A 26,396-nucleotide genomic window follows, 5' to 3' on the forward strand; every position below is an offset into this window, starting at 1 on the left:
CTGAACAGAGAGACACGAGCTTTATTTGTGACTCTGGAAGAAGTGTCAGTGTTACAGATAAAAAGGGGAGGCGATACATTGCAGATGTAGACTACATCATATGGAATGTTACAATTCAAGTGGCTGGCTTGGATCAAAACAGAGAAACACTGAACAAAATCATAACAGGATGAGAACATAAAATATTGCATTTGATCAACATATCTGCTCTGTTAACAGGCACTGAGCAGCTGTATTGAATTTAAAACAATATATTCAGTATCACAACGACATTCACCGCATGTTCATTACTTTATTTTGCTTACGTATAAAAGCTAATTCTGGTCACGTCGTTCTGAAGTTGTTCCCAAGAATGTAACTGTATTAAGTTGGACCACAGTCATTTCTAAATAAGATCAAACAATATAAAAAACACACACACAACATATTGCCTTGCCAGCAAGTAGTATATCATGTTGCTTATATCTCAGTGTTACAGAGACACCGAAGACATAATCCAACATCAGCAGCTGTTGGTGACATGATAAGTCAGGGATCAGACTCTGTTGACTTTTGATGCAGATATGTAGAAAGTCTGACTTCCCCAGCACTTTGATGACATATAAATGAACTCATCATATGAGTAAAGGAAAACGCACAACAGACGTGCTTTGTGTTTATCTGTGTGAGTTACAAACGGTTTCTGGACTAACAGACGGTGCTGTGGTAAGCAGAGGGAGGACACCGGGAGTAATTTCAGAACTGTAACAAACCAACATTTTCTTTTGGACCCACAACACTTTGCTACAGGACTATGCAGTCTTGTCTCTGGGAGTATAATAGCCCATAGGTGGTGCACTTGGTGCAAGGTTGAGTCCTCTTCCTGGGCTGCATTACCCATGTTTTACTCTTGCAGAGAGGTCACTGCTCCTCCACTTCACAACACAGTCTGATCGTAGCAGTCTCTTCCTTCCATGATGTGTTCACATGGGTGAAATGACGATTATTTGAAAACCAAAGACCGTAATGAGAGGTAGGATGACTGTCTTTCAGTTTCAGGTCATTCTCACAGTGAAAGTTAATTCCACCACAGCCTTTCCCCCTCCACTCACCCTCTACATATACTGTATATGAAGGTGGGTGGTAGGATCCAGATGGGAGAGGGCACTGCATGCATGTTTGGGTCAATGCAGCATTTTCTTTCCACCATGTGGATAACCACTTCAGAGGTCTTCGCATTCCAGGAAGTGGGTCCGCTGCAGGACCTTCACATGGCGCTCGTAGATTTTGAGGGCAGGGCCGAGTCGGATAGACAAACCAGTCAACACATCACTGCGCTGCATTAGGAGAAGGGACTTCCCATCAATTTCCTGTTGGTAAGGGAAAAAAAAAATTCTCAGTTAGTGTCAACCTTTGGTTTCTGAAGGGGTGTAGAGAAAGGTGTATTTTCCCAATCACCTCAAGACAGCCAGATTTCTGTTCTTATAGTCTTTACCATGCCGCTCAATGTGCACCAATAAACTGATACAGGTCACCACACACACTTCTTTTAGATGATGCAACACACTATGTATTCCCTGCCTCTAAAAATGCATTAGGTGATGGGATGTTAACTTTGGTTTTCAGCAGACATGTAGCGCCCTCTGTGGCAGCTTGTGGTGGTGCACTAACCTGTGTCCGAAACGCCATGGCCTGCTCTGGAAAGCCTGCAGCTGAGAAGTAGCTGGCCACATCTGCCACTGTCCACTGCAACAAGTTCTGGCTCATCTTCTCCTTCTTCACGGAGCTGGATGAAGAGCAGGTGACAACGGGTCAGAAACAGTGATCACAGAACAGCTTTCCCTCATCAGGTTATTTCTCACTTACTGTCTTTTCAAGCCTCTAGGTGACCTTCTGTGTAGTTGACTTAATTATTTAAAGCGTTGTCCCTCAAAAATAAGTAGATGTAATGTAATGTAATTTAAGAGAGGAACTAAAGGACATAGGTTGATAAAGGTGTGTAAATCTATTGTGGAGAGGGGAGGGGGGACATGATCTGCTGAATTTGCAAAAGTGCATTTCTAGCGGAGAATATAATGACTTGTCTTAAATAACAAGATACTCACACTTCATCACCTTTGCCTCCATTCAGAAGACCGTCTTCAGCAGTTGTAAAGGGTGATATATCTATCTTCTTTTTAAATGTGCCTGTAACCAAAATGGAATAAATAAAACATTATACGGGATGTAAGAGAAACAACATGTAAGAGAAACACTGCAGTTACCTTGTCCCACAAAAAGAGAACATAACAGTGCTACCCAGGGAACATTCAAATTTTTTTCTTGGCGTCAGAGTCCTCTGCTCTTGTTAGTTTCACAGCAAAATCCATCCATTTGTATTTCTTGTCATGTCAACGTGAAACATACAATGAACAACCACATGTCTATCTTGAGGACCTACAGCGTTCATATAACCTGCTATGTGCAATTATATGGGAGGAGGGGAGGAGTTCTCATTTTTTTCCAATTTAATGTGCAAAATAATTTCAATGAAACTATATTAAAAATAATATTTTAAAACATTTTTCTATTGTTCTAAATGTGTAGCTTTAGCTGCTTGGTATTCACTGGTGTGATGTTGAACAAACAGCAGCAGAGTACTGATAAAATGGAAATGATGCTTTCCCCGTGGTACTTATACGCCACACTGGGGCCTCGACTGTCACGGCACACTATGTTTTTCTATTAGATTGTGTTCATGGTTCAGAACAGTGAGGGTACAGTGGGTGATATTAATACAGCACCTTTACGCTACCAGCCCACTTCCACAGAATGCTGGCAGGACTGTTATCATGCATGTGATGCATTTTTAGATGGGTACTTTTCCCAAACCAAACTATATCCAGAGCCAGCACAGGTAAAGCTGTGCAGTGGTTAAATATTCTGGTGCTGCTTCTTTCTGTTATGTCGTGTTATTCATTTCCTTGGAAGTCTCTTGTTAATGCCTCACTTAGGACTGAAAATATAAAATATAAATATATGTCACATTTCACATTTTCAACAAAGAAACAGACTCTGTAGGCATCCATCTACAAACACAACAAATTGTGCTCACTGGTATACACAAACAAGCCAGAGGAAACGTACTGTGTATCTAACCCTGTGTCTCTGAGGTGGTGGATGGGGACTTTACTTCTGTTAACTCATCAAGTCAATACAAAAATCTGAAAGGTTTAAGTTGCATAGCTTATTGGCAAACATATACATACCATAAAATATAAACTAGACTTGTTCAGAATTATTATGAACCATCCATAAGCATACATGTAATCTACCAAGCAGCTCTAAAGTAACATTTTAACAGCCAGCTTTTAGAAACCCTCTGTAGCTGTAAGTTTGTCATACATATAGAGATGCATCAGCTTCAAAACTGAATTAAACACAGGCCACTGTTATTAATGGTGCAGCGTTGCACAAGGGCAGCATGTTTAGAGCAACAACTTCTAACAGGCAAAGTGAGCCCCACCTGGATTGAAGGCGGCAGGACAAGCTTGTGAAGCATTCAAAAAATCTTGAGTGAGCCTCGAGGCAGCCACTAGTACTAAAGGCCAAATAATAACTAGGATGGTCTTTGAAGCATAAGCGATCATCTGGTAATGCCCTTAACATGTGTGTATTTTATTAGAAAACAATTTCCAAAATGAGAGAGCAGCAGAGTGATCTGTTTTTTGCAAAACAGATGGAGACTATACACAGCATCTTAATAAAATGTAACTCACAGTTGTCCGATGGCAGAGCCAGTGTCTGTGGTCTTCCATCGGATACATTCCCGGTCTCATCCTGTTGCCCAAACAAAACAGAACAACAACAAATGAAACATGACAATTTCAGGTAGAAACCACAGAGATCAAAGCAGGAGGCATACAGGTGGTGTTGTTTGCCACAAAGGGAAATACAGGCCAATTACCAGTCTTGCTGCATAGTCTGGTACCAACTGGTCAGATGAAAGGCTGCTATCCTCCACCTTGGCCCCATCTTCTTTCTTCATGTTGTTCTTTAAAGCACAGGGGCTGGTAGTTACAGAGTTGCTTGCTGGCTTCGTGGCTGCTGCTAACACAGAGTGAAACATTTTCATTAAACCCTGATCTCATTCATACTGTCTGACTTTATTTATTTGGTTTAAATTTACCTGAATGATTAGTTTGATAATTAATCACTAATTCAACTGGCAGTTGTTTTATGTGTGCTTTTGACATTGTTCATTAAACCTCAATAACTGGTACAAACAAGCCAATGGATGATTCACTTCTAACTGCAGGACGGTATTGCTAAGCCATGGAAATGCATTATTTTCTCCTGCAACTCCTGTGTCTAGCTTACATAAGGTAGGGCATTTCTACTGTCAACAACTATGTCGCCCTGCAACTAATTATCCAGGTGGTTAAAAGCTTCCATCCCTATCTCACATCCAGTGCAGAACTAAACATACAGCTTGCACATAAAACAATATTAGAGTGCTCCATAATGCCTGGTGTGCATATTAGAGTGTGTGTAGCAGTGTGAATACCTTTGTCTCTCTGCATTCCTGGGTGCTGGCGCTCTGCTGGGCAGACAGCAGAATCATAAGCCCAGTCATTGTGTGCGAGGGCCCTGGGGCTGGAGGGGGGCAAGGAGCTGGGCCTCTCATCAGCCTTCTGGGAAGAGACACAGTCCAGCCCCGAGCCAGGGCTGCAGCCAGGGCCGGGGCCAGGCCGAGTGCCAGAGGGAGAGCAGGGGGCAGAGACGGCTCGCGCAGAGGCACAGTGCACCACTGAATCTTCATACGTGCGGCCAGGAGAGGGCCCATCCTGCCCATCCCGGCTCTCTTCAGCCCCCTCCTCATCTGCATTACTGTCTGTGTCCATAGCCATTGAGGTGTCAGCCTGCAAAACAGAAGCATAGGTGCAACATATAATTTCCACCCTACTGTATTTTATCACTGTAATCCCTACATACACCACATGACATGAAATGATCAGGTGATATGATATTGGTAGATGCAGAGTTCAACAAACATGCATCAAGTATGTCTTTATCTTTGCTTGCATCGGTGGAGGGTAAGCTTCAGTGTGCATAAGAAATGAACAAGACACATTTTAATTCACCGGAAGAAAAGCCTGTATAAACAATTAAGTTCATAATTTAACAGAAACTTAAAAAGCCGGTAAATCCCGCAAGGGTACAGGGGGTTGTTGTCATAACTGAGTACTAATTGTAGGCTTAACGTGTCACGTGAAAACACGCTCATACAGATGTCGCAATTTGACCGCTATGGTGGTAAAATTACTGCCTTCGGATGCCTCGGTCGCTTTCCGCGGTGCAGCGTGTTCACTCCGCAGACAGTCTGAGAGCCGCGCCGCCACAGACGTGTTTCAACGGAATCTGACAATTGCAGCCTGTGCAATGTTATCTGGCGGCATACAACTAGTTTTAACGTACGCACTCATTTCTTTTGTTGAAGGGGGGGGGGGCGGGGGAGGGGGGGTTGGGTTGTCGACGGCGCCCTGAGTGAAAAATTACCTTGTGTGCGACTGCGTGTCCAAGACCCAGCAGCCGAGAGCACAAGAGCGCACTAAAGCCCGCCCCGCTCCTGTGAGGGGAGCCGCTTGTACGGCATTCAACCCATCGCACTGCATTTCACACAACTTTCACCGAGACACGGCCGCAGAAACACGCCGCCTCCGACAATCTCAGCCCGACCTGATTTCCACCTCGGTTCAGAAACAGAGCCGATGTGCACGGTGCGTCCCCGTCTTTGGAGGCCTTATGACTGATCACTGTAACACATGGGAGCATAGGGCCGATGGGAGGCGTTTTTTTTTTTTTTTTTTTTTTTTTTTGGTTTTTCTCAAATTTCCTCCAAAGTGCGCATGGAGTTGGGGAGCCGCGGTAAAGACCTCGCCATTGTGTCTGTGGTCTTTACCGGAGCGCTTCCCGGGGCCGAGCCGCGGCAAAGCAGACCGGAGATACCAAAAAATTAAAAAAAATAAATAAAAAAAAATCTACCGAGCTTTAACTCGACATGAGGATCCGACCACAGCGAGCACCGGCCGCTTCGACTGTAGTCTACTTTGACTTTGCACCGGGTCAACGATTTACTGTGAAAGCGACATAAAGAGTAACGCAAATGAGTCCTTTATCGGACACGTCACGGTCTACATTTGACCCTCGTAATCGCTAAAACCTGGATAACAACCCCCACCCCCCAGAAGCAGTCTGTCCAAAGTAACCAAGCGTCCCTTTTGTAGCGACACACACGCCTTTCAGGGAACAAAGTCAATTTGATCTCAGCTTAACCCAAATCGGACGGGCGCATCCGCCATCTAGAGCCGGACGAACAGTTTGCGGTCGCTTTACGCTACTTCGGGTCTCACACACTGTCACCGGCTCCTGTATTTCATCACTTTGCAGTGCCGTGGTCCATCTTACAATGCTGTCAACAAACAGCTGACCCGCATGGAGAGGAGGCAGCATTGCCGCACGGGACGAGAGAGGCCACAACAACAGCTAACACCAAGCATTAGACGTGACCGGGCTTGGCACTGTGTCCGACAATGGATCTAGGGGGTTCGACTTTATGCACTGCGTCGGCAATCGTACATCACCCGAGAATTAGACGCATTTTGCACAAATGAACTGAATATACATTTATTAGGAGTACTTTGGCACCGATATTCATCGATTTGCTTGCTGTTTTACGGGGCAAAACATAGTGATGGGTATATTTTAAAGTCCAGACGGAAGGGGGGGGCATCTCGTCACGGAGAGACGAAATATATATGTGTCTGGGCTTGGCTCTAGGTGACATTTGTTGTTTCGCCTGGGATGGCTGTCCCGGTTCTCCCCAGGAAAAAAAAAACAAAAAACACAATCAACAACCCAACAATGTCCCAGCGTCCCCCATCAGGCTCCTACATCCGCGGTGTTTCAGACTTTTTTTTTTCCTTCACCCACTCCCACATTGACAAGTAACTGAGAATAAAAGCACGCGTCCCCAGTCCCACCTTTCAAAATAGAGCTTCCACTGACGAACGCGGATTTCGACGCTCTTATTTTGGAAGGTAGCTCTGTCCCACATCCGGCCTCAGCCTACTCGCCGCTTCCGAGCTTGACACAGCCTCCGCCGCCCCGCTCTCCTCCCTCCTCCCCTTCGCTCACCGCCGAGTTTGGGGCTCGAAAAGCGCTTTCTGCTGCTGGTAATGGTGGCTCGACCGGGCTGTTGCGGACGGACAGGACGGTGCAACTTTTCTCGCCTGCTCGTCTGCATCGTCCGCTTAAAGTGTTTTTCAACCGGCGCCACGTAAAATATGCCCCACTCTGAGTACAGGCGCACCTCCTGTGTGTTTTTTTTTTTTTCTCTCTCCTCTCTTCTCCACCTCGGCAGCGCTCAAGCGAGGTCCAACCGCGCCGCTCCCCGTCTGCGGCAGTTTCGGGTGCACTTGCAAATCACTCCCCTCACCACTCCCCGTGTACAGACAAAACCCAGAAACACGTTTATTTATTTATTATTATTATTATTATTATTATTATTTTGCAAACCACACACAGCAACGCAACGAGCTTTTATCCCCACCTGTTAATTTGCTATGACGTGATATGACAATGAGATGTGAGCTCGTTAAACATGTCTCCCCGCGTCAACATACCTCCAAATCCTCCTCGTCCTGGTCCACAGGACCGAAAGCGCTGTCCCCGTTGCTCAAGTCGGAATGACTGGCTTCTTCCACCGCGCTCCTTCTCGCAGCCGTCGTTAACGCTACATCGTCTTTTTTTCTGCTTCTCCGCTGAACCTTGGCGGCGTTTCGGTATGAGATGGAGCCCTTGTAGTTAACTTTCAACACGGTTTGTTCCTGAATCAGTTTCTCCAGTTCCGCGCAGGTTCGGTCGGGCTCGGACCCGTGTCGTCTCCGGACCATTCGGCAAATCCTCTCCAAGTCCGGCCGGGCTTTCCGTGACCGCAGCGAGTCGATAGTGTCCAGGATCCACTCTCGGTACTTGGATTCAGACATCTTTTTTTTTTTTTTTTTTTTTGCTCGGCTGGTTCGCTTGTTTTTTTTCCCCTTTTTTTTCTTACCTTAGTGCGTCAACCTTGCACGTTACACACGGCGTTTTCGGCGAGCCGCGGTCCGAGCCCAACTGAGAAGCGGAAACCTCGCTGTACGCCTCCTGCGTTTGCGTGTGCGCTTAAGGTGGACCGACGGATTGCAGCGAAAAGTTTCACTTGAGAGGGGTTTTAAGGTGGAATGGGCAGTCCTGGACGGGGACGTGTGCGCGCACTCGGCCCCATGTGCGTCCTACTGGGTGCGTAAGATGGCATTTTACGTAAAAAGTTAGAAAGTGATACCAGCAACCAGGTTCAGCCTTTGACCAGGTAATTGAAGGGCAGCTGACATGTGCTCTTCTTTTTTTCCGTAGCTTCGCAAATCAAACTCACGAATCGCATTCCATCTGCTGCCCCAACAAGATCGACCTAAGAAATAATTAATTAAGCACACAGCGAAAGAGGTCTTAATAAAGGACAACTGATTATTAGGTCAGAAAAAAGATATAAATCCAGTAAAAAAAAAAAAAAAAAGGAGTCCTTCTTGTAGTCTCCTGTAAACAGAATTGGAGCCTGTAGTGATTCCTAAATTAAGGCCCCAAACACAGGGGCTAACACTATCCAGTTACTGTATGTAAATCATTGTTTTCTGATGCTGTTAAAGGTATGATTATGTCACTTATGTTTGTAAACACAAGAGTAAATAAGTGTGTACTGAGAAAAAGGTTTGATGATGATAAATTAACTTTTCAATTGTGTATGTAAATATACATGTAAATTATGCAGTCCAGAGGTCACCAAGTGGGCCTTTGAAATATTTATCTTAATGTATTTTTAAAAAACATACATATTATTATATCTTCAATGGATTGTTTTACTCATTTGTAGCCGTTTTAATGTCTCATTTATTGTCCAATTATCAGTTAATGAATTACTTCATAACATTTCATTCTTTGATGGGTTTGTTGTCATGTGGTCTTTTACTTGATCTTAATTGCTGGCGAACCATCTGGGAGCCTCTCTAGGCCCTTCACATATAACCGATGCAGATAGATGCAATCCTCAAAAAAAGAGCTCTCTGAGAGTGTAGAAACATTTGTAGAGGGGTGCTGAAAAGCTGGCTGGTAATTGATCCCGTACTGTGACAGGATGAGCATAACACTGCATTATTCAATTGCACCTGCCAGCCTCTTAAAACATTCACAATAACAGTCAGGGCAGCGAATAACACCTACCAACAAATTTGCTCCTCTGATTCCACCATGAGAGCAGCCCCAAGCTGCAAAAATCTTCCTTCAGATGTTGTAAAAAACATTATTTTCAAAAAATGTGGTTACCCTAATTTAGCTGAGTGTGACATCATGCAAAGTGAAGTGAGTTCATATATAACCCAGACATATTAGTCTTAACAAGTAAAACTTTATTGGAATGATACATTTTGCAAAATATTACTTTATGTATATTTTTTAACATACTCATTGTGTTCTAAGGGTATCTGTCAAGTTCTCCAGAGGGTAAGATAGTTAAGACTGTCAAAGGCAAGGATATACAGTATTGTTTCCCAAAAGGTACAATAGACTACACAATCACTGTACCCAGGTCATGAGGAAAAGATTAATGTTCTGTTTTTGCTTTTTTTTTCTCCTTTTTTTTGAAAATACAATTAGAAAATATGAACGCAAAACATCTCAGATGTAAAAAGTGTTATGTCTGAATGAAGAGTGTGTGAAAACTTGATGAAAATAGAAGGCAAACACAGGAGAAAAACTCAAAACGAGCACAGATCAGTTGATAGTGTTTAGCTGATAGAAAAGAATTAAAGACAACTGACAAGAAGTTGTTTTTTTTTTATGGGAAACAAAAAAAAAAAAAAAAGCATTGTGATGGCCTTAGTGTCTGTAGTGGATTAAGTGGCTTTGCCTTCTACCCACCAGCTCTGATTTAGTCATTTGTCAGAACATAAAGATCAAAGATATTACATGTGCTCTCTTCAAAGCGTTACATAGTGTCTTGCACAAATCAATTAAATAGGACATTTGAAAAAAGGTGTGGCATGTGCTTCACTATTTGCAAAAGACTGGACAAGTTGGTCGGCGAGTCACTGCATTGTCGAATGTGATACTCACAAATCAAAGGTTAAATGGTGATGAGGCTGTCGGCTGCGGAAACCACGGTTTCTCAAACATGTCTCAGGGATGCCTTGCTGTTGGGTTGCTTTACCACATGCAAGAAAAACCAAGCTCACCAGAGAAACATGTATTATAAAGGACACACATCATGTTTCCAACAGCATTGCAACATCTCCATCAGACAATTCAAGACATTCAAAAAGGTATCCTGCGTTTGATCTCAATTACATTGGCTCCCAAAATAATTACTCAAGCCTACTGAAATCATTTAGAGTCGAAAAACATTCTCAAAAATGTCATGTTACAAGACTTGACAAATAGATTGATGCACATCAAACAATTCACAGAAGCTTTTCAGTGAGATGGACAGAGTCTAGCACCTAGGGCCTTATGGAGGGTGGAGGAAGGGGGGGTAGGGGTGGGTGAAAGCAAACATCCTTCATCAAACCAAAACAATATGTTCAGTCAACAAACCAGCAATAAGATTTGGTCTGTGATTGTCTTGCATCCACAGAAATAAACTTGGCAAAAGGGGGACAGCTTTAGGATAGCTTCTTAGTTTAATTTGTTACATAGAAAGCTGTAAAACGGAAAACAAAACATTCCAATCTCATCAGTCCCAAAATTTTGGTTGGACTGCAAATCTATGTGAAGGTGTTAAATGTAAGGTATATACAAGAGAAGGAGGAGAGGGGAAAAAACAATTATCAAGGTGAGAAGTTCAGTGACAATTATCAGCAAACTGTTGCCCTACAACTGAATAATGAACAAAGGCCAGAAGAGCTTTTTGACATTAATCTGGGTCTTGTTCCATCTTCAAAATAGGGCAGCCGAGAGTCCTTTTAAATAGTTAAGCATGTTATCCATGATCTCAGGTACCTCAGCACAAATAAACCAGTATGCTTTGCCATCTTTAAAAGTGATATTGTACAAAAATAACATGCACATTTTGCTGAGACATTTTGCTACTTTTTTGCGTATTAAAATCCACCACCATCATAATTACATACAGAAAACCTTGCAGTGTTCTCAGTTTGCAAATTTGGCAGAATTTATATTTGTTTATTCATGAAATCTTAATTCAGTTTCACAGCTATGAGACAATGTTGAAAAAGATGGATATTTCATGGTCTCTATCATACACACACAGACACACACATGTATATATATATATATATATATATGTGTGTGTGTGTGTGTGTGTGTGTGTGTGTGTGTGTGTGTGTGTGTGTGTGTGTGTGTGTGTGTGTGTGTGTGTGTGTGTGTATGTGTGTATGTGTGTGTGTCAATATATGTCAATATACAAGTATAAATGTACTATGAATTAAATAAACAATAGTCAGGAGTGTGACCACAATGTTAGTTGCTGCTAAATCACAGCTTTTTAACCCACCCTTGAGCACTAAATAACACACAAGCACAGAGATTGACATAAAAGGACAAAATGATCACCAATAGGATTTCTTTTTTAAAATGCTCTAATAAATTCAGCTAAGAGAAAGACAGACTTAAATGCAGACCTCATGGTTACCATTTCTTGTAGGTCCCCATAAGCAGTAAGACCTAGATGACGTTTACTGTGATAAATCATTTTCACTCTGATCAAAGAAGTCACCGCTGCTTCAACTGCAGGCAGTGAGCGCATCATCTACCCAATAATCATGCCACACTGTGCAGACAAAGGCAGGCGCAGAGAGTTTTCAAGCTTTTCAACCAAAACGGTCACAAGGGCCGATGCCACCACAGCCAAAGCTCTGCACCAGTTTCGACACAGTTTTCCAACCAGTTGGCATTATGATAGGCACATCTGTTGGACTTGGTATTGCTTGGACAGATTCATGATGGAGACATGGAGGGGGGGGACCAGGGTGACAAGATACAACAATCACTCTTTGAGAAGCTTGTAGAGAGGGCCCGTTCAAAAAAAAAAAAAAAAAAAAAAAAAAGGAGGCTAGCAGATTCGGTACCTTAACAGAAAATCAATGCCTCAACCTGCAAAGACTGAAAACGTGTCATTACACCATGAGAAAGACACAAGTCTAGCCGAACAGCCACAATCTAGGGCTGTTCTTCTCGAGCCCCTGCCACAAACACAAGAGGGATAAATAAAATGAATAGGTAACAGTTGAGAAACAATCAGAAAAGGCAACACTGCTGGTTCTGTTGGATCTTTCTTCACTTTGCCTACCTTTCCACTGGGGGGATTTTACATTGTTGTCGTCATTACAAATAAGCAAGTTAGCAGTCCACCCTAGCGCTTCCTGTCTTCGACCCCCTTTAACTTTCTAAATCCCTGTCTCTCTCTCTCTTTCTCTATCTCCGCTACTCATGGTTGGAATCTAGAACTCAGCAAACTCCTTTGCACACTTCTCTGTGAAGGAGACTCTGATTTCCTCTTCCTCGTAGTCATCAAAGTTGCTCGTGTCACCAGGGCCTTTGCACTTAGGAATAAAGGGAGCTTCCACCTGGAACACACAGGACAATCAAATCACTAGAATGATGCAGTGTAGTGTAATAGAGAAAACCAAATGCACAGCATGCTCCATTAACAACTGGTTGACATTGGAATAGGTCCCAGGAGACGGAGAGACAACTAAAAACAGATTTATATTCATTTATAGTTCTACAAAGCAACTTAAGGTGATTAAACTGAAAGTAAAATGTGCTGCAGAGTCTAGAAATCATGCTTGAATTCTTGGTCTGTGTTCACACTGCAAGACTCATTTTTTTGTGATCACATGTCATTTGCTTTTCCTGAAGCAAACTCTTCTGTTTCTAATTCTAATTGGTAATTTCACAGATTTCTCAGAATGAATTTCATGAACTGCCAGGAAAAAAAAAACAAAACAAAAACAAACTAAATTTATGAATATATTTGCACCATGTGCAGGCTGAAAAGTCTCACTGATACCAAAACTAAGAGCTCAAAGTTTCTGTTCAGATAAATCAAGACAAAAAGAATTATATATGTGTTTTTTTAATTACGTGTTCTAAGAGTGTTTACTCTGTGCACTCTGTTTGAAAACTGTGTTGTTAACATTTAACCTTTGTTTACACAGTCAGCAGTGATTATGTGCCTGACTGTCCTGGTGGGGGGATCCCTCTCCCTCTCTGCACAACTTTGTTTTTCTCAGTTTTTCCTGCTGCTGTCCAAAGTAAAGGAAGGTCACATTTATATCAAAGTCTATGGTTTTTTGTTTTTTTTTTTTAAATTATGTGAACTTTGTGAAACCTTTTGACAACTGTACCTGTAATTCAGACTTTATACAAATAAACTTGAGTTTATGTGGAACAAAAAAAAAAAAAAAAGGGCTTTCTTTGTGTTCATAATATAAAGTCAAATGAAGGAGGACTTGGTTCTACTTCTGGTCCACTTCACATTTGTAAATTATGATTCAGAACAGCTGTAATCCTACTGAATCCACCATATTCTATGAGAAAAATGAGGTGAAATACATGTTTCGTGTGTTTTAGACATTTTTCCATTGGCCTCTAATGTGACATCATCTCTGAGGAGGAAGCACAGATGGTGTGAAATTACCCACAGCCACAGATGTAGACTAAAGACACTCCCACTGACCAAAGTCTCATTAAAACCATCCTCCTTTGTCAGCACCACTTTTCTTTTGTCCTTTCAATTTCAAAATGGGAAGTGGACTCTATTTGTACATATTACTGCTATATGAAGGCTGGCCTCTCACCTTCCTCTGGTAGATGGCAATCCAATCAGTGGTGGCGAACCACTTGTGGCCCTTGATATCATTGACTCCATTCCTGAGGTTGCCAAAGCGCTTGGTCAGGTCCACCTGCAGCAAATTTCTCAACAGATCCTTCAGGTCTGAGCTGAAGTGGGAGGGAAAGCGAACCTGCAAACAGTAAGAGTGGTGTGAGTGTGCGTTCACAAGCCATGTCACAAGCCTTATGCTATGATTTTTAAATAGACTGCTGGCATCTGGCCTACAGCTGTGTGTTAGTGCAGGCCTACGAGTGGTGCGTAGTGTTGTGAGTGGTGCTGTTTAAATGACATTGTGCCCACTAATGCTGAATTTGGATGTGATCTGCCTGGTTCTGGCACGTCTGCTTGTTTGCCCCACTCCAGTTTTCCTTTGACCTCTCTGACGCATGAAGCGGTTTTGTCCACAGGAACTACCACGAGTAGCTTTTGCCCAAAAGCCAGAGATGACAGCCAGTTGGAAGGTGCTAAAAGTGACGCTCCTAATCTGAACTACGCCGCCATGTTCAGAGACTCTGAGGGCACTTGTTTAGTTCCAATGCTCTAATGAAAACTAACTGATGCTAGGAGTGCTGTCTGTGTGATTTATACCATTTACTGCAGTCACATGACAAATGGCTTGCTGAGGTTCACAATCTGTATGACAACTGGTGTATGCACCTAATAAACCGGCACATCTGTGGCTATATGCTGTTGTTTACGGGCTGGGAGATTACCTGAACACATGCTACAAGGTAGCAGTTATTTCTATGGCAGGGCTCCCAAAACAGATACCCATCTACTTTCTAAATAAAAGAAGAAATAAAAACAGGGATTATTTAGGTAGGCTTCTCTAAACTCACCTTCCCTGATACAATCTTCTCGTAAATCTGAATAGGCTGGTCTGCAAAGAAGGGGGGGTAACCAGCAGCCATCTCATATATCAGCACTCCCAGAGCCCACCAATCCACTGCTTTATTGTAACCCTGGAAAACACAAAAGAAATAAAGGGCATTCAGACATGTCCTCAAACCAAAACACTCACTTTACAATGTTGACAATAGACAGTAAGCAGCACATTGTACCACAGTTTTTATGAATGAAGTCTCATGTGGATTTGAGAACTCCTCTGCCATTAATACAAAAAAACAGTGCTATTCGCCACGGGCCAATCTGAACACTAACCTTACTGAGGATGATCTCTGGTGCCAGGTACTCTGGGGTCCCGCAAAGCGTCCAGGTTCGGCCTTTCACCCTTTTCGCAAATCCAAAATCTGTTACCTGAGGAAGAGAGGGCACACCTCTGAGAACTAACCACAATCTGCAAGACAACAGAGACCAAACAAACAATTGTCGCTGATGGCTAAGAAAGCAAACAAGCGATCCTTGCCTGTATGTAACCTTGCTGGTCGATGAGCAGGTTCTCCGGCTTCAGATCTCGGTAGATGAGGTCCAGTGAGTGAAGGTATTCAAAGGTCAGTACAATCTGGGCTGCGTAGAAGCGGGCGTGTGGTTCACTGCAAAACAGATCAGCCACAATATTTACAGTCAACTGACAGCGCATGGAAATATTTAGGTTTTAATAGAGTAAAAGTCAGTTTACCTGAATCTACCGATTCTCCTTAAGTGTGAGAACATTTCACCCCCGGGTACATACTCCATTATCATATACAGATTACTGTTGTCCTGTAGGGAGATGAACAACGTTTTACTTTGACATGCAAAAGACACACAAACAAGAGGGGAACACGCTTAGAAGATGACCTTTTGTAATGCATACCTTAAAAGAGTGCTCCAGTCGCACCAGAAAAGGAAAGCTGACAGCTTGCAGGATACGTTTCTCGTTCAGTGTGTGCTCTATCTGCTTCAGCTTCACTACCTGGGAGGGAAGAGGATGGAGGCTTATTCAGTTAACAAAGCTTATCACAACGGCTCATCATCATTTGATTTGGGATCACTGTGACATTCACACTGGTAATGACTCAGAACAGAATATTATATAAATTTTAACAATTTATGCAAAAAATTCCACAAAAATCATAAAATGATTTTATAATATCAACATATTACCATTGTATTAATAATATGATGATAGCTTTATCATCATGTCAGAAATACAAGGTGGAGTATTCAATTCAAGCATTCAGATTTATTTACTGAGTAGTATTCCTCTTGAACATCACGCCTTAAGTACTGTACCTTCTGTTTGTCAAGTATTTTCATGGCAAAATGCTGGCCCGTCTCTTTGTGTTTAACCAGCATGACTCGCCCAAATGAACCGGTGCCTAAGGTCTTCAGACGCTCAAAGTGGTCCAATGCCGCAGTTTGCTGAGGGGTAGAAGGGGATGTCAGTAAGAGGAAAGGGTGCTCAACTGTTTACTAGCAACATGCAATGAAGAGCCTGACTTTTGCTATTTGACTAAACGAAACCTCAGCTAAAATGCACTGTCGTGTCAGTAACAAGTGTTATTCCTGTTGTTTTACTGTGAATTAAACAAGCTGAATTAGACTTATCATTCTGTTCATTGAGCTTATATTAGAGGCGCAGCCATTGTAGGAATAAATATATATCCATATTAGCCCAGCAGAGGGTGCAATACCCCTTTAAAATAAAGTGGCATTAATTTGATCATGGGCAGGGCTATTCCCACGGGTTTGCCTGAGGGAGTGAACAAGCAGGTGAGAACAGTATGGGTAATTCAAGAGGCATCATAAAATGCATCACCACACTCATGTGTCTCAACACACAAAAACAAAAAGAGCATTAGCAGAAGTAAAATAAAATTTTAAAAAACAACTGCATTTATATGATGTGTAGTACTAATGATAGAAGAAACCCATGAAAATGATGATGATTAGACAGAAGTAATTCTTGTTCGCTCTCTCACCTGTGCTGGATTCTCCCATTTCTTCAAAAAATCTTCTTTGGCTTTGGCAAGAAACTCCTTCACTGTAATTAGAAACAAATAGCATATTCATTAGAGGGAGATTGTCTGTTTAAAAAAAAAAACAAAAAAAACAAGTTCAGACTTTGACCTAACCTAATCACCAACACCCAGTGAGTACCACAATGCTGGTGTTTTGCAATTATGTGGAGGAATCAGCGAAATGAGCATGATACATGTTATGTGACTATTAGTACATTCACACAAATACTGTCTGTATGATCAGCTGATCACAGTCTGAATTCATCTGGCTCTTCAGCTTGGACTTTCTCTGGTGTTGGGATCCAAACAACTGCTTCTATTGCAACAATGAAATCGAACAAGATTCTGCAAAACCAGCTGAATTAGTGAATCAAACTAACACTGAGGTTTATCCCGCTCAAGATGAAATTGCACCAGTTTGCCCATCGAGCAAATGTCTACAAATTAATTCAACTCCTTTACTATAGCCCACCTAAATCATCACAGGTGCAGAGAATTGTTTAGAAGCCACATACATATGAAAGAGATCACCAGAGTAAAGTGTTTTTAGGTTAAATACGCCTGTAACTGCAAGCTCCAACAGCTGCTGAGTCAATTTCCATGCAAAACCTACAATGAATGAAGACAAAAGTATACTCAAACCAAATAAAAGGCTTAAGTATGACAGCTGTAAATCTGCATTGTGCAGGACATCTTCAAAATCAGAGTCTAAAGAAGCTAAAGGGTTCCATGGCCGGGATGGAAAACATTATGTGTACGACAACAGTTAGCTGGGTTCTTCACAACTCACAGCATTACAGGAAAGTGGCAAAGAGAAAGCCACTTATGTGGCATCTCAGCTAGTGATTACCAGAGGGCATGTGGGAGACTCTGAAACAAAGTGCAGAGTTTCTATGGCGTGTTTTAAAAAAAAAAAAAAAAAAAAAAAAAAAATTCAAGCTTTTTAACCATCACTCTAAATACTATGTTCAGCGAGAGCCAAATGGTGCCAGCATCGTGATGCAGGGATATGTCTCTGTAGCAGTGAGGCTTGTGAAGTAAACTGAATGTGGCAAAAAACACAGAACTCCTGCAAGAAAACCTTCAGCAAACATGGCACCAAACACATATTTGAAGTCAAAGCTACATATGAATGACTTAAACATCCTGAAGGGGCCCGTCAGCATGTAAACACCAATGTTATGGCAACATGTGGACATTGCTATTCAACCAGTGTCCATAAAGCAGAGGACATTAGGAGTGCACTGCCCCTACACCACAAAACACCATGCCCGCGTATTATGGCAAAAGTTGGATTTGGACACTGAGTGACCTCTTTTTCACAAACTCCAAGTTTATCTACCTTTGCGAGGCAGCTAGATTTCTCACAAATGAGAATCCATCTTGCCAGGCTCCAAGCTATCAACTTATGGCCGAACCAATCAGCATCCTATGAGGGAGGAACTACAGGCAGCTACCGCCGTGTGTAAGTTGTGACGACAGCGAGAAGCGGCTGTTCATTTACAACAAAGGCGACTCCTAAAGAGGTTAGTATAGATGCTGCTATAGCATCAGTTATATCATAACTGGAGAGCATTTCTCCACTGAAAGAAGAGCAGAGAACAGAACTGAAGGCTTTTCTTGATGGAAAAGATGTTTTCGCTCTTCTCCCGACTGGCTGCGACAAGAGTTTGATTTACACATTGGCTGCACTGGTAGTGAAAATACGGTGAGAGACTGACGGTTTATCCAATCACTTGCCAAGTATTTTTTGAAAGTTCCTGCCCTTTTCCAAAGAGTTTTCAACAAAGCCTTCCCAGATGGTTCTAAGTAATAAACCATCTGGCGCATCAGGTTAAAGTTGACCTGAGTTAGGAAACAAAATTATTTGTCTCATTTGTTTTTTTAACACATACGGTCAAACTTTTCAGAGGTTTGTCAGCTCTCATTAGGAAACAAGAGAAACCCATCTTCAAGAGTGGGGTGTTAACTCTAGACTCTGTAGTCGGTCAGTCAAATCATGAATGCATCATTGTGGAAGAAAAAGATTGATCTAGCATAATAAATGAATCAGTGCAAAGAGTGCAGTTTAACATGAGGCTACAATGCCTTCAGAATAAACCTACACCTGGTCTCTGAACACAGGTTGGGGTCACTTGTTGATTCACCATCTGTCTCTTGACTTTCTTTCCTTGTAATTCTCCCTGTCGCTAACCAGCTATTCATTTTGATACTCCAGTTTTGGATGCCACGGATGTAATCATAAAACATAAAAGTTCATTGGCTTATTGCAGTGATAAAAGCTGTGTTAAAAGTGTTAAAAGGAGTTTATTGACCTTTTAAATTTTTTTAATAATTACACTTTTCACCAAAATTGTGCTGTTTTCCAAATGATATGTTGGCCCACTTGCAATACCTTTGCGGCCTACCAATGCGCCCTGGCCCACAGATTGGGAACCACTGGGCTACATGCCTGTGAACACATTTTGACAGCTTGGCACACATAGTGTCATATAGGCATGTTCATTTTTCTTATCCTTATCTTTATGAGGCTAATAACCGTGGTTTGTGGGAACATGTCGATGACCAGCCCTTCCTCATTCCTCCTTACTGTCAGTGCATTAGTTTTAAGGACCCTAGCCGCACTAGCAGCTGAGAAAGCACTGCTATTTTAGCTGAGGTATGAGATGATTGAGGCTGTAAATGTACAACCACTGTTGGAAAAACAATAGTTGAAATTATTTAATTTATTGTGTTGCTTGATTACGACAGTGTTTTATCAAGGAAGAGCAAAGAAAAACTCAGGCTTCTCTTTGCAATATGAGAGATTCAAATGACTTGTTTAATATTTGAAACTATTTCACACATATAGAACTGAATTCAAAGACGAAGCAAGGATACTTACAATAATACAAAAAATTATTTACACTAGTTCATGAACAAGTGAGAAATGGTGGAAACACAACCCATCTCAGGATAATGTGGACTGTCTATCTGTCTAGGTAATCAATGCAAAACAGCCCAGGGCAGAGTTTAAATAAAGCCAGTCAGCTGTCAATAGTGAAAGTGCATAGCAATTTATTCATCAACTTTGTGATATGAATATTTAAACTAATGGGCTTATGCAGCGATATGTTCAAATCAGAGATTAGTGGCTGCTATCTACACATAAATTTCTCATGAGAACATTTGTGCGTCTCTTGCACACATACACTCAAAACTAAATGAAGCTTAATCCTCATTTAGCTAATGTGATTTCCTGCAAATTCTCCAAAGACCAGCAGCTCCAACAATAGAATGGGAGAAAGCCAGCAAGAACTGCAAAGACCAAAGTTCGCATAAACATGTCGAGAGCACTGTTGCTCCCACAGAGAGAAGTGGAAGCAGACTGGTCGCCAGGGAGAAAACATTTCTCGTGAAAGTTGCTCAACTCCCTCTTCCAAGCACAATGAGCCACAAATGGAGCTATTCCTGACATAACTTGGAGCCGCTGAGAAGAAAGACCTGGGTGCTGCTGCAAAAGTAGCTGGGAGCTAAATGTCCATATCAGGAGCTGTCTTTAGGGAAATATCTATCTAAAATCTTTATTCAGACTCTCTGTTAGATTTAGAGGGCTTGGCTGCCATGACTACCCAGGGGAGTTTCAGGTGATAAACTAACATTCACCACCCTGATGTTCCTATAAGCCCAAATTCCTTACCATCAGGGATGACTATTGGTACCTCTGGTGCTGCATCTGCCGAGCGCGACCCGGATTCACTTGAGCGCGAGGATGACTCCCTCTTCCCTGCATGCCTTCTGGAGCTCTTCCTGTCACACATTAGCCCTGCAAAGTCTCCCCGGTTCTTCTTCCTTGGCCTCTACCTCACAGCCGCTGACTCATGACCTAACCTCCCCCTCTAAGAGCACTCTGGTCAGATCAGCTGCCCCGCTCATCCACAGAAACCAGTCAAGTGTCCTTCCCGGAAGGAGGTCTTCAGTCTTTCCCGTGACTGTCACTTTGTTGGGGACCAAGTTTGGGAAGTTGCATCCACCTCCAATGTGCAGTCAAACATAGCATGGAGAGCGGCACTGCTCCCGTTACACAGATCAATTGGACCCTTGCTTGGTCTGTATCAATATTTATTCTGCACACAAAGTACTCTCCTCTGTTCCCTCTCATGTCAACCACACATTCAAACACACACACACAGATGCACGCACAGAGGCTATATATTGATCTAAACAGGGGCATAATCATCTGGGGGGAGGGGCATAAAACACTAACTGGTATATTTATCCAACCCAGAGAGAAAGTCCTATGGAAAACTAGGCCTGAGCAAAGACCCTTGAGATGAACAAGACACATCTAGATGCAACTAAAACTTTCCCTAATTAGCAGAACCAATCAGATGTCACATCTGCAATGAAAAACTTTCAGGGCTGATCTGGGTGTTTTCAGAAACATAAAAGTAGCTCTCTCTAGAGACACTAGCAAAGCAGGAGCGCACAAACCACTGTGAAACTTTTTCTCCCGGCCCAAATGCACCAGAGAGTCTCTGTAGTGCCAGTGCTGAATTGATCCTCCAAAAATCAATCCTGCATCTCTCCCCTGGGCCTCACTGCCCCACTCTGACGCAGGAACAGAAGGGTTATATTGGGGCGAGCTGACCGACATTTAACTGTGAAGCGCGCCAAATCAGGTCCCAGTCTACAGCAGGCCTTGTTCAGATAGCATGTGGTGCATAGGAGAACAGTCAGAGGGGAAGGAGGGCTGCTTGTGAACTAGAACGGTGTTCACATATGTGTAAACATGAGAAATAAATGGTAGCCATCAGCTGAATACTGGCAGCGGACATTTCACTGTGACTGGCGAGCAAGCAGCTACTAACTAAGCCACCAGTGCAAAGTTGTTTTGTGTACTGCTGTTAGAACTGAGCTTGCTAATACAGAAGCGGAGACGCCGACAGACTGAGCCGATGGTCATTGTGCACATCCACGTTCTACTCACTCATCTATTCAAATGCATGCAGAGGATAGGTGAAGAGCCTGTATCCATCCGTTTTATTGTAGGATTGTTATTTATATTGCTCAGAATCACACTGACCCCTAGGCTGAAAAAGTCAAACACAGTGAGTCTCACATTGTGATTTTCTATATAGGAGTGGCCTTTACACAGACTGCATGACAAAAAGTCAACCTTGAAAAGTGAAGGTTTATGGTTGTGCTGAACTACAGCAGCAGGCTCAGTATGTATACCCTGTCATTACATAGTTATTTTAACATTTACAAGTCTAGTTAGCTCTGCCTATAGATTTTGATGGTGGCTAAAAGCTAGTCAGGTACGTAAATAGTAGCTTATCAACATTTTACACTGTGTCTACTTTGATGACAAAAAGTGTTTCCTTAAGTTTCTGCTGTTCATCTATAAGCCCTCATTTCTGTAGCACTGTATTATATTATATTATGCTTTATTTATAGCAGAAAACAAGTCATTTCAGTAGCACCACCTATGTGGCCACAGCTTTAGAAGATTAAGCGCAACAGACACAAGGATTCACACGACTACCACTCCTGTTGATGTAAGAATCCAAAATAAAACTACTGTTCCTTGTGCGATCACTCCATCCTCAGTTTTGCTTTGCCTGCTGCTGGGTTTTGCATCTCAGGATTGTTCCAAGGCAGTGTGTTAGCTTGCCAACAGTGCTGTAAGCTTATCTGAGGTGGCTGATTGGCATTTCAACCGTAAGGTCCACTGGTAATCAGTGTGGGCTTATAACAAAGCCCCTTTTTACTGGAGACAAGAAGTGATGAGTGATCCAAACACAAACCTGCCCCTGTTACACAAACCAGCTGCGTGCAGAGCCGGGGCAGGACATGAACCATAGGTTATTTATAGACTGAGGGAGTTGCACTTTGACAGGGTGCCACCTCATTATATGGCCAGATCCAAAATGTACAACATTCGATACAGCCATACTTTGTGTCATCATTGGTTGTGAGGATGGTCTTGGTCTCAGACAGACTTACAAGAGCCCCACCAGTGAGAAGGACAATGACACAAGAGTGTTGTAACAGAAAATAAAGTCTGTGTGTGCTTGGATAGGTTCGACCCAAACTGCTTTACATTATCAGGCCGACACTGTTATACTGTACGCCATGGCAGCTGACAGACACTTCCACCATAACTGAGAAATGTTTTCCTTTGAACTGCAACTAGAAAACAATAGCCACCAGAGCAGAGACAAACAAAAGGCTGCTCTGTGTGTGTGTGTGTGTGTGTGTGTGTGTGTGTGTATCGATATATGTGCACAAACACATCTTGGTTTCTCGCCATAAATACCAGCAAAACCAATGTCTGTCTGCATCAAAGATCGCTCCAAAGGCAACAGACACTCAACTCATCAGGTCATGAGATCAATTTAGTAACAAACATCACCAAGAAAAAAAACAAAAAAAACAACAACAACTTAATAATCTGTTAAATGAATAAGCTTGAGCACAGTGTGTGACTGGCTAAGCTAGTGGGACATAACATAGCATGAACCGCAGCTCCACCCCTAACCCATGCTCCTGTCCAGCTCCGAAATGAAGACTCACTCCAGCAGCAAGCCTCTAGCTCCTCCTGTGGTTGGTCATATCTGCCTTCTCCACTGCCTGTGTCCCCTAAACATGGCCCGCCTCGGTGAAACAGCCTTTCTGCCAGCTTCTGAATAACAGACATCCTAAAAGGCTGGAGGAGGCCAGCTGATAGCCTGTGTAGAGTCTCAACACTGCAGCACGTCCAGATGCTCTAACAAGCAGGAAATCCAGAATATGTGATGCCAACAGCGTCTTAAAGGCCAAAACTTAAAGCTATCCTGGCTGGCTGTGTTTAGTTTATAGAGCAGTAGAGACGATGACCAACTGTGCAGAGCCTGGGCTGGACCTTCCTTGCTCCTTCACTTCCTGCTGTAGTTCACAGTGACTGTCCGCCCTGCTTCTTCCTGTGGGCCAGAAATCAGCTTTGTATACTAGAGCAGCAGCAGCTCTCCGCTTGTCTTCACCAGTCTGGAAAGTTCAGAGGAAACAGACCTTGCGCACCTGAAACAGCTCTCAACGCTCCCTTTCCATTTTCCGTAGTAACCAAAATGAGCTGCCATGTTGTCCTTAATCTCTAGCTGCGCCGTGGAAAACTACGCTCCTGGGTGTGGGCTCTGAACCCCTGGTCTGCACCTGTCTCTGGGGATCAGGGTGGGTCCAGAGTGATCACGCTGATAAGGATATGAGGCATGGCATGTGAACAAACCTCCTACCAGCAGTGCCTCCTGTGTCTTTGCTTCTAACCTACTAATCCCACAATTTCAACTAATTTTAAAGCATTAAAAAACCAAACCTTTGAGCTAGAAAACCTGGAAGTCTTCTTCCACAGGTTACCAGTGATGGGTTAACGTTAGAGAGGGACTGGAGGCCATTCTTCACACCTACTCTCTACCAGCAACAAGGAGCTGACACTCATTTTGCAGATACCTGTTCAGCCTTTGCACACTCGAGCGTTATTTATGGTGTCATGGATAAAAACATAAAATTGTGTTCTCCCTCGGCTTCTCAAAGGACAACGATCCTGACTGGTAGAAGGCAACCCTAATGCTTGGATTGGGTTAACAAGCATTTTAATGAGAAATAGAATGAAAATATTCTCTGGTCTCAGTTCTTTTTTTTTTTTTTTTTTTTTAAATGTGATCGTAATAACTGTTCTCATTCTCATGATTGAGAAGCTTGTCAACAAAATAAAAAGTAACGGGGAGCAATGGAGCATCCCTTGCTCTATGTCACGCACACAAACATTTGCGCACACGTACTGGGTGACACATACAAGTGCCCTTGTTCTAAATGCTGCTCATCACATGATGTTCAAGAGACTCCTCAACTCCAAGTTTCTGCCTGGAGAGGATCACCCTCATGCATCATATGACCCTGTCCTGGTGGCTTTTTCCTTCACTGATAACAACCAACCCCCTCTACTCACTGACTGCCAAATGGAGTCTGTGAGACTCAGTGCTCTGATCCACATTAGATTAAGATTGGACTCATCACTTGCACAAACGTCCTGAAATAATACGTGCATCTCTACTCTTGATTCCGATTTCTGCATTACTGAAAACACATCTCTTCTCTGTGCAGAGAGGAATGTTTTGTCCCAAAGTAACGGGGTTACTAGAAAGTACACAAGAAAACAACTCCACACCAAAGGTTTAGGTTTGCAATGTTATTGCAGCCTTTCAAAACCTTATGAGGGGGGTGGGGGGGGGGTATATCTGCAAGACATGAACCACAAAGAAACCTATGACTGTTGTATAAGGCTAGCTGTTGTCATCCTCACTGGTACCTCCGAATATAACCTGGGGCTTTCAATCACGAGCTTTCCCACAGAATCCGCGGGGAGAATGAATAACATCCTCTGCTCCTGAGCCGGGATGAACACGGTGTCACATTAAAGCAGCTTGGCTTAAGTTTATAAGTGGACATGAACGACCACTGGTTCTCCTCCGTGGGGTTTCACCTGAAGTTGACAGTGCCGTAAACTTTAGCATATCCTGCTCGATCACTTCGAAAGCAATGCCATATGGCGGTGCTGTGGAGGGTATCTGGGCCGTGTTGCATTGCACAGGTGTTAAGTTGTGGTTAATATTTTACTGTCATTAAGGCAAACAGGAAATGACTACAGCAAAAACCACCCAACGACAGGCGGCATGATATGGCCAGCTGCTGCAGCCATGGGTTAAAGGTACTCACCGCTCTCCATCTCATTGCCCTTCTTTGCGGTGGGCGTGTTGCCCATGATGGCAGGCTGATGGTGGAGTCCCCGGGTTCGGGCTTAGTTTTCCTTCACAAGTCGTGGAGTGATGCTTACACCGCTAACGCAGTCGCTGGGCTCAATGAGGCTGACAGCTAGCTACTAGCTAACAGCTACCATTATTGGCCAACGAGTGTAAATATATTTCTTCCGATACTTTTCCGCAGCGAGTTCGGAAAAGTTCAGCCCAGCGAGTATATCCAAGTCTGCAGCTGACACTAATGCTTTAAGTTAGCTAGGCTAGCACGGCAGCTAACTCTAGCAGAGATGGCCAGTGGATGTTAGCCTGTTAGCGTTAGCTTGTCAATTTCCAAGCGAGCACCGGCGAATCAAGACGACACTCGACTGTCCGTTATTTCCAGATACGGCTTGGTTTATCCCAAGATCCAGTCCGGAGCATTAGACAGATCGTCGAAAGCTGTTTTCCGTCTGTCTACCGATCAGGCTTGCGTTAGCTTTCAGCGTCCCTCGCAGTCGTATCCTGGCCTGACCTACCCAGGTGCTATCTCTGTGTAGGCAGGCCTTTTCAGTTGAGACCCAGATAACAAAAGTGGTGTCCAGGTTGTTCGTTTTTTCAGCTGCTGGTTATTTCAAATGGATATCTCTCCATTCGTTTCTAAACCAGCCGTCAAATGCAATGGTTTCCTGGGGCCGACCATCTGATAATCGATTCCTAAGATCAACAGACCCCTTCCATTAATCTTCAGACCGCAAGGGAAACTCCAGTCATCCATCCAGCGAGTCCCGCCTCTGACTGGATCTGATTGGCTACATTCACAGATACTTGCGTGACAGA

At 43.0% G+C, this 26,396-nt stretch overlaps 2 protein-coding genes across 5 annotated transcripts; both read right to left on the bottom strand.

Annotated features, from left to right (window-relative positions):
• Position 1: 1 nt before the first annotated feature.
• Positions 2-8,204, bottom strand: samd1a (sterile alpha motif domain containing 1a). 2 transcript variants are annotated; one of them, XM_071472720.1, is made up of 7 exons: positions 7,644-8,204; positions 4,526-4,880; positions 3,926-4,068; positions 3,738-3,798; positions 2,085-2,166; positions 1,651-1,765; positions 2-1,349 (listed from the first exon to the last, which is right to left on the bottom strand). In XM_071472720.1, exons 1-7 carry the CDS (start codon positions 8,004-8,006, stop codon positions 1,203-1,205), a joined length of 1,266 nt encoding a protein of 421 aa, XP_071328821.1. In that variant the 5' UTR covers positions 8,007-8,204; the 3' UTR covers positions 2-1,202. The 2 variants fall into 2 exon arrangements, with proteins under 2 accessions (XP_071328821.1, XP_071328827.1); XM_071472726.1 differs by having other exon boundaries at positions 3,926-4,065; positions 7,644-8,203.
• A 1,233-nt stretch (positions 8,205-9,437) lies between these two features.
• On the bottom strand, positions 9,438-26,354 carry prkacaa (protein kinase, cAMP-dependent, catalytic, alpha, genome duplicate a). Of its 3 annotated transcripts, none has more exons than XM_071472789.1 (10): positions 25,540-26,354; positions 16,768-16,829; positions 16,079-16,207; positions 15,660-15,758; positions 15,483-15,565; positions 15,270-15,396; positions 15,065-15,160; positions 14,743-14,865; positions 13,869-14,033; positions 9,438-12,632 (listed from the first exon to the last, which is right to left on the bottom strand). In XM_071472789.1, exons 1-10 carry the CDS (start codon positions 25,583-25,585, stop codon positions 12,507-12,509), a joined length of 1,056 nt encoding a protein of 351 aa, XP_071328890.1. In that variant the 5' UTR covers positions 25,586-26,354; the 3' UTR covers positions 9,438-12,506. The 3 variants fall into 3 exon arrangements, with proteins under 3 accessions (XP_071328890.1, XP_071328872.1, XP_071328883.1); XM_071472771.1 differs by lacking the exon at positions 25,540-26,354 and adding an exon at positions 23,365-23,621; XM_071472782.1 differs by lacking the exon at positions 25,540-26,354 and adding an exon at positions 20,486-20,927.
• Between the last annotated feature and the right edge of the window lie 42 nt (positions 26,355-26,396).

Source organism: Trachinotus anak, unplaced genomic scaffold (genome assembly GCF_046630095.1).
Source record: "Trachinotus anak isolate AG129_WGS33_773 ecotype Australia unplaced genomic scaffold, CSIRO_AGI_Tana_v1 ptg000003l, whole genome shotgun sequence".
NCBI lineage: Eukaryota > Metazoa > Chordata > Actinopteri > Carangiformes > Carangidae > Trachinotus > Trachinotus anak.

Bases quoted from the DNA above. Each gene is read 5' to 3' on its own strand.
- samd1a (XM_071472720.1), bottom strand. From the start codon at position 8,006: ATGTCTGAATCCAAGTACCGAGAGTGGATCCTGGACACTATCGACTCG. The intron at 3,799-3,925 runs GTAATTGGCCTG...TTTGGGCAACAG, and splicing joins CAGACTATGCAGCAAGACTG to GATGAGACCGGGAATGTATC. The intron at 2,167-3,737 runs GTGAGTTACATT...TTTTGGTTACAG, and splicing joins GGCTCTGCCATCGGACAACT to GCACATTTAAAAAGAAGATA.
- prkacaa (XM_071472771.1), bottom strand. From the start codon at position 23,488: ATGTCTGTTATTCAGAAGCTGGCAGAAAGGCTGTTTCACCGAGGCGGG. The intron at 16,830-23,364 runs GTGAGTCTTCAT...TTCTAATTACAG, and splicing joins GCTAGAGGCTTGCTGCTGGA to TGAAGGAGTTTCTTGCCAAA. The intron at 15,759-16,078 runs GTACAGTACTTA...CTTCCCTCCCAG, and splicing joins AAATACTTGACAAACAGAAG to GTAGTGAAGCTGAAGCAGAT.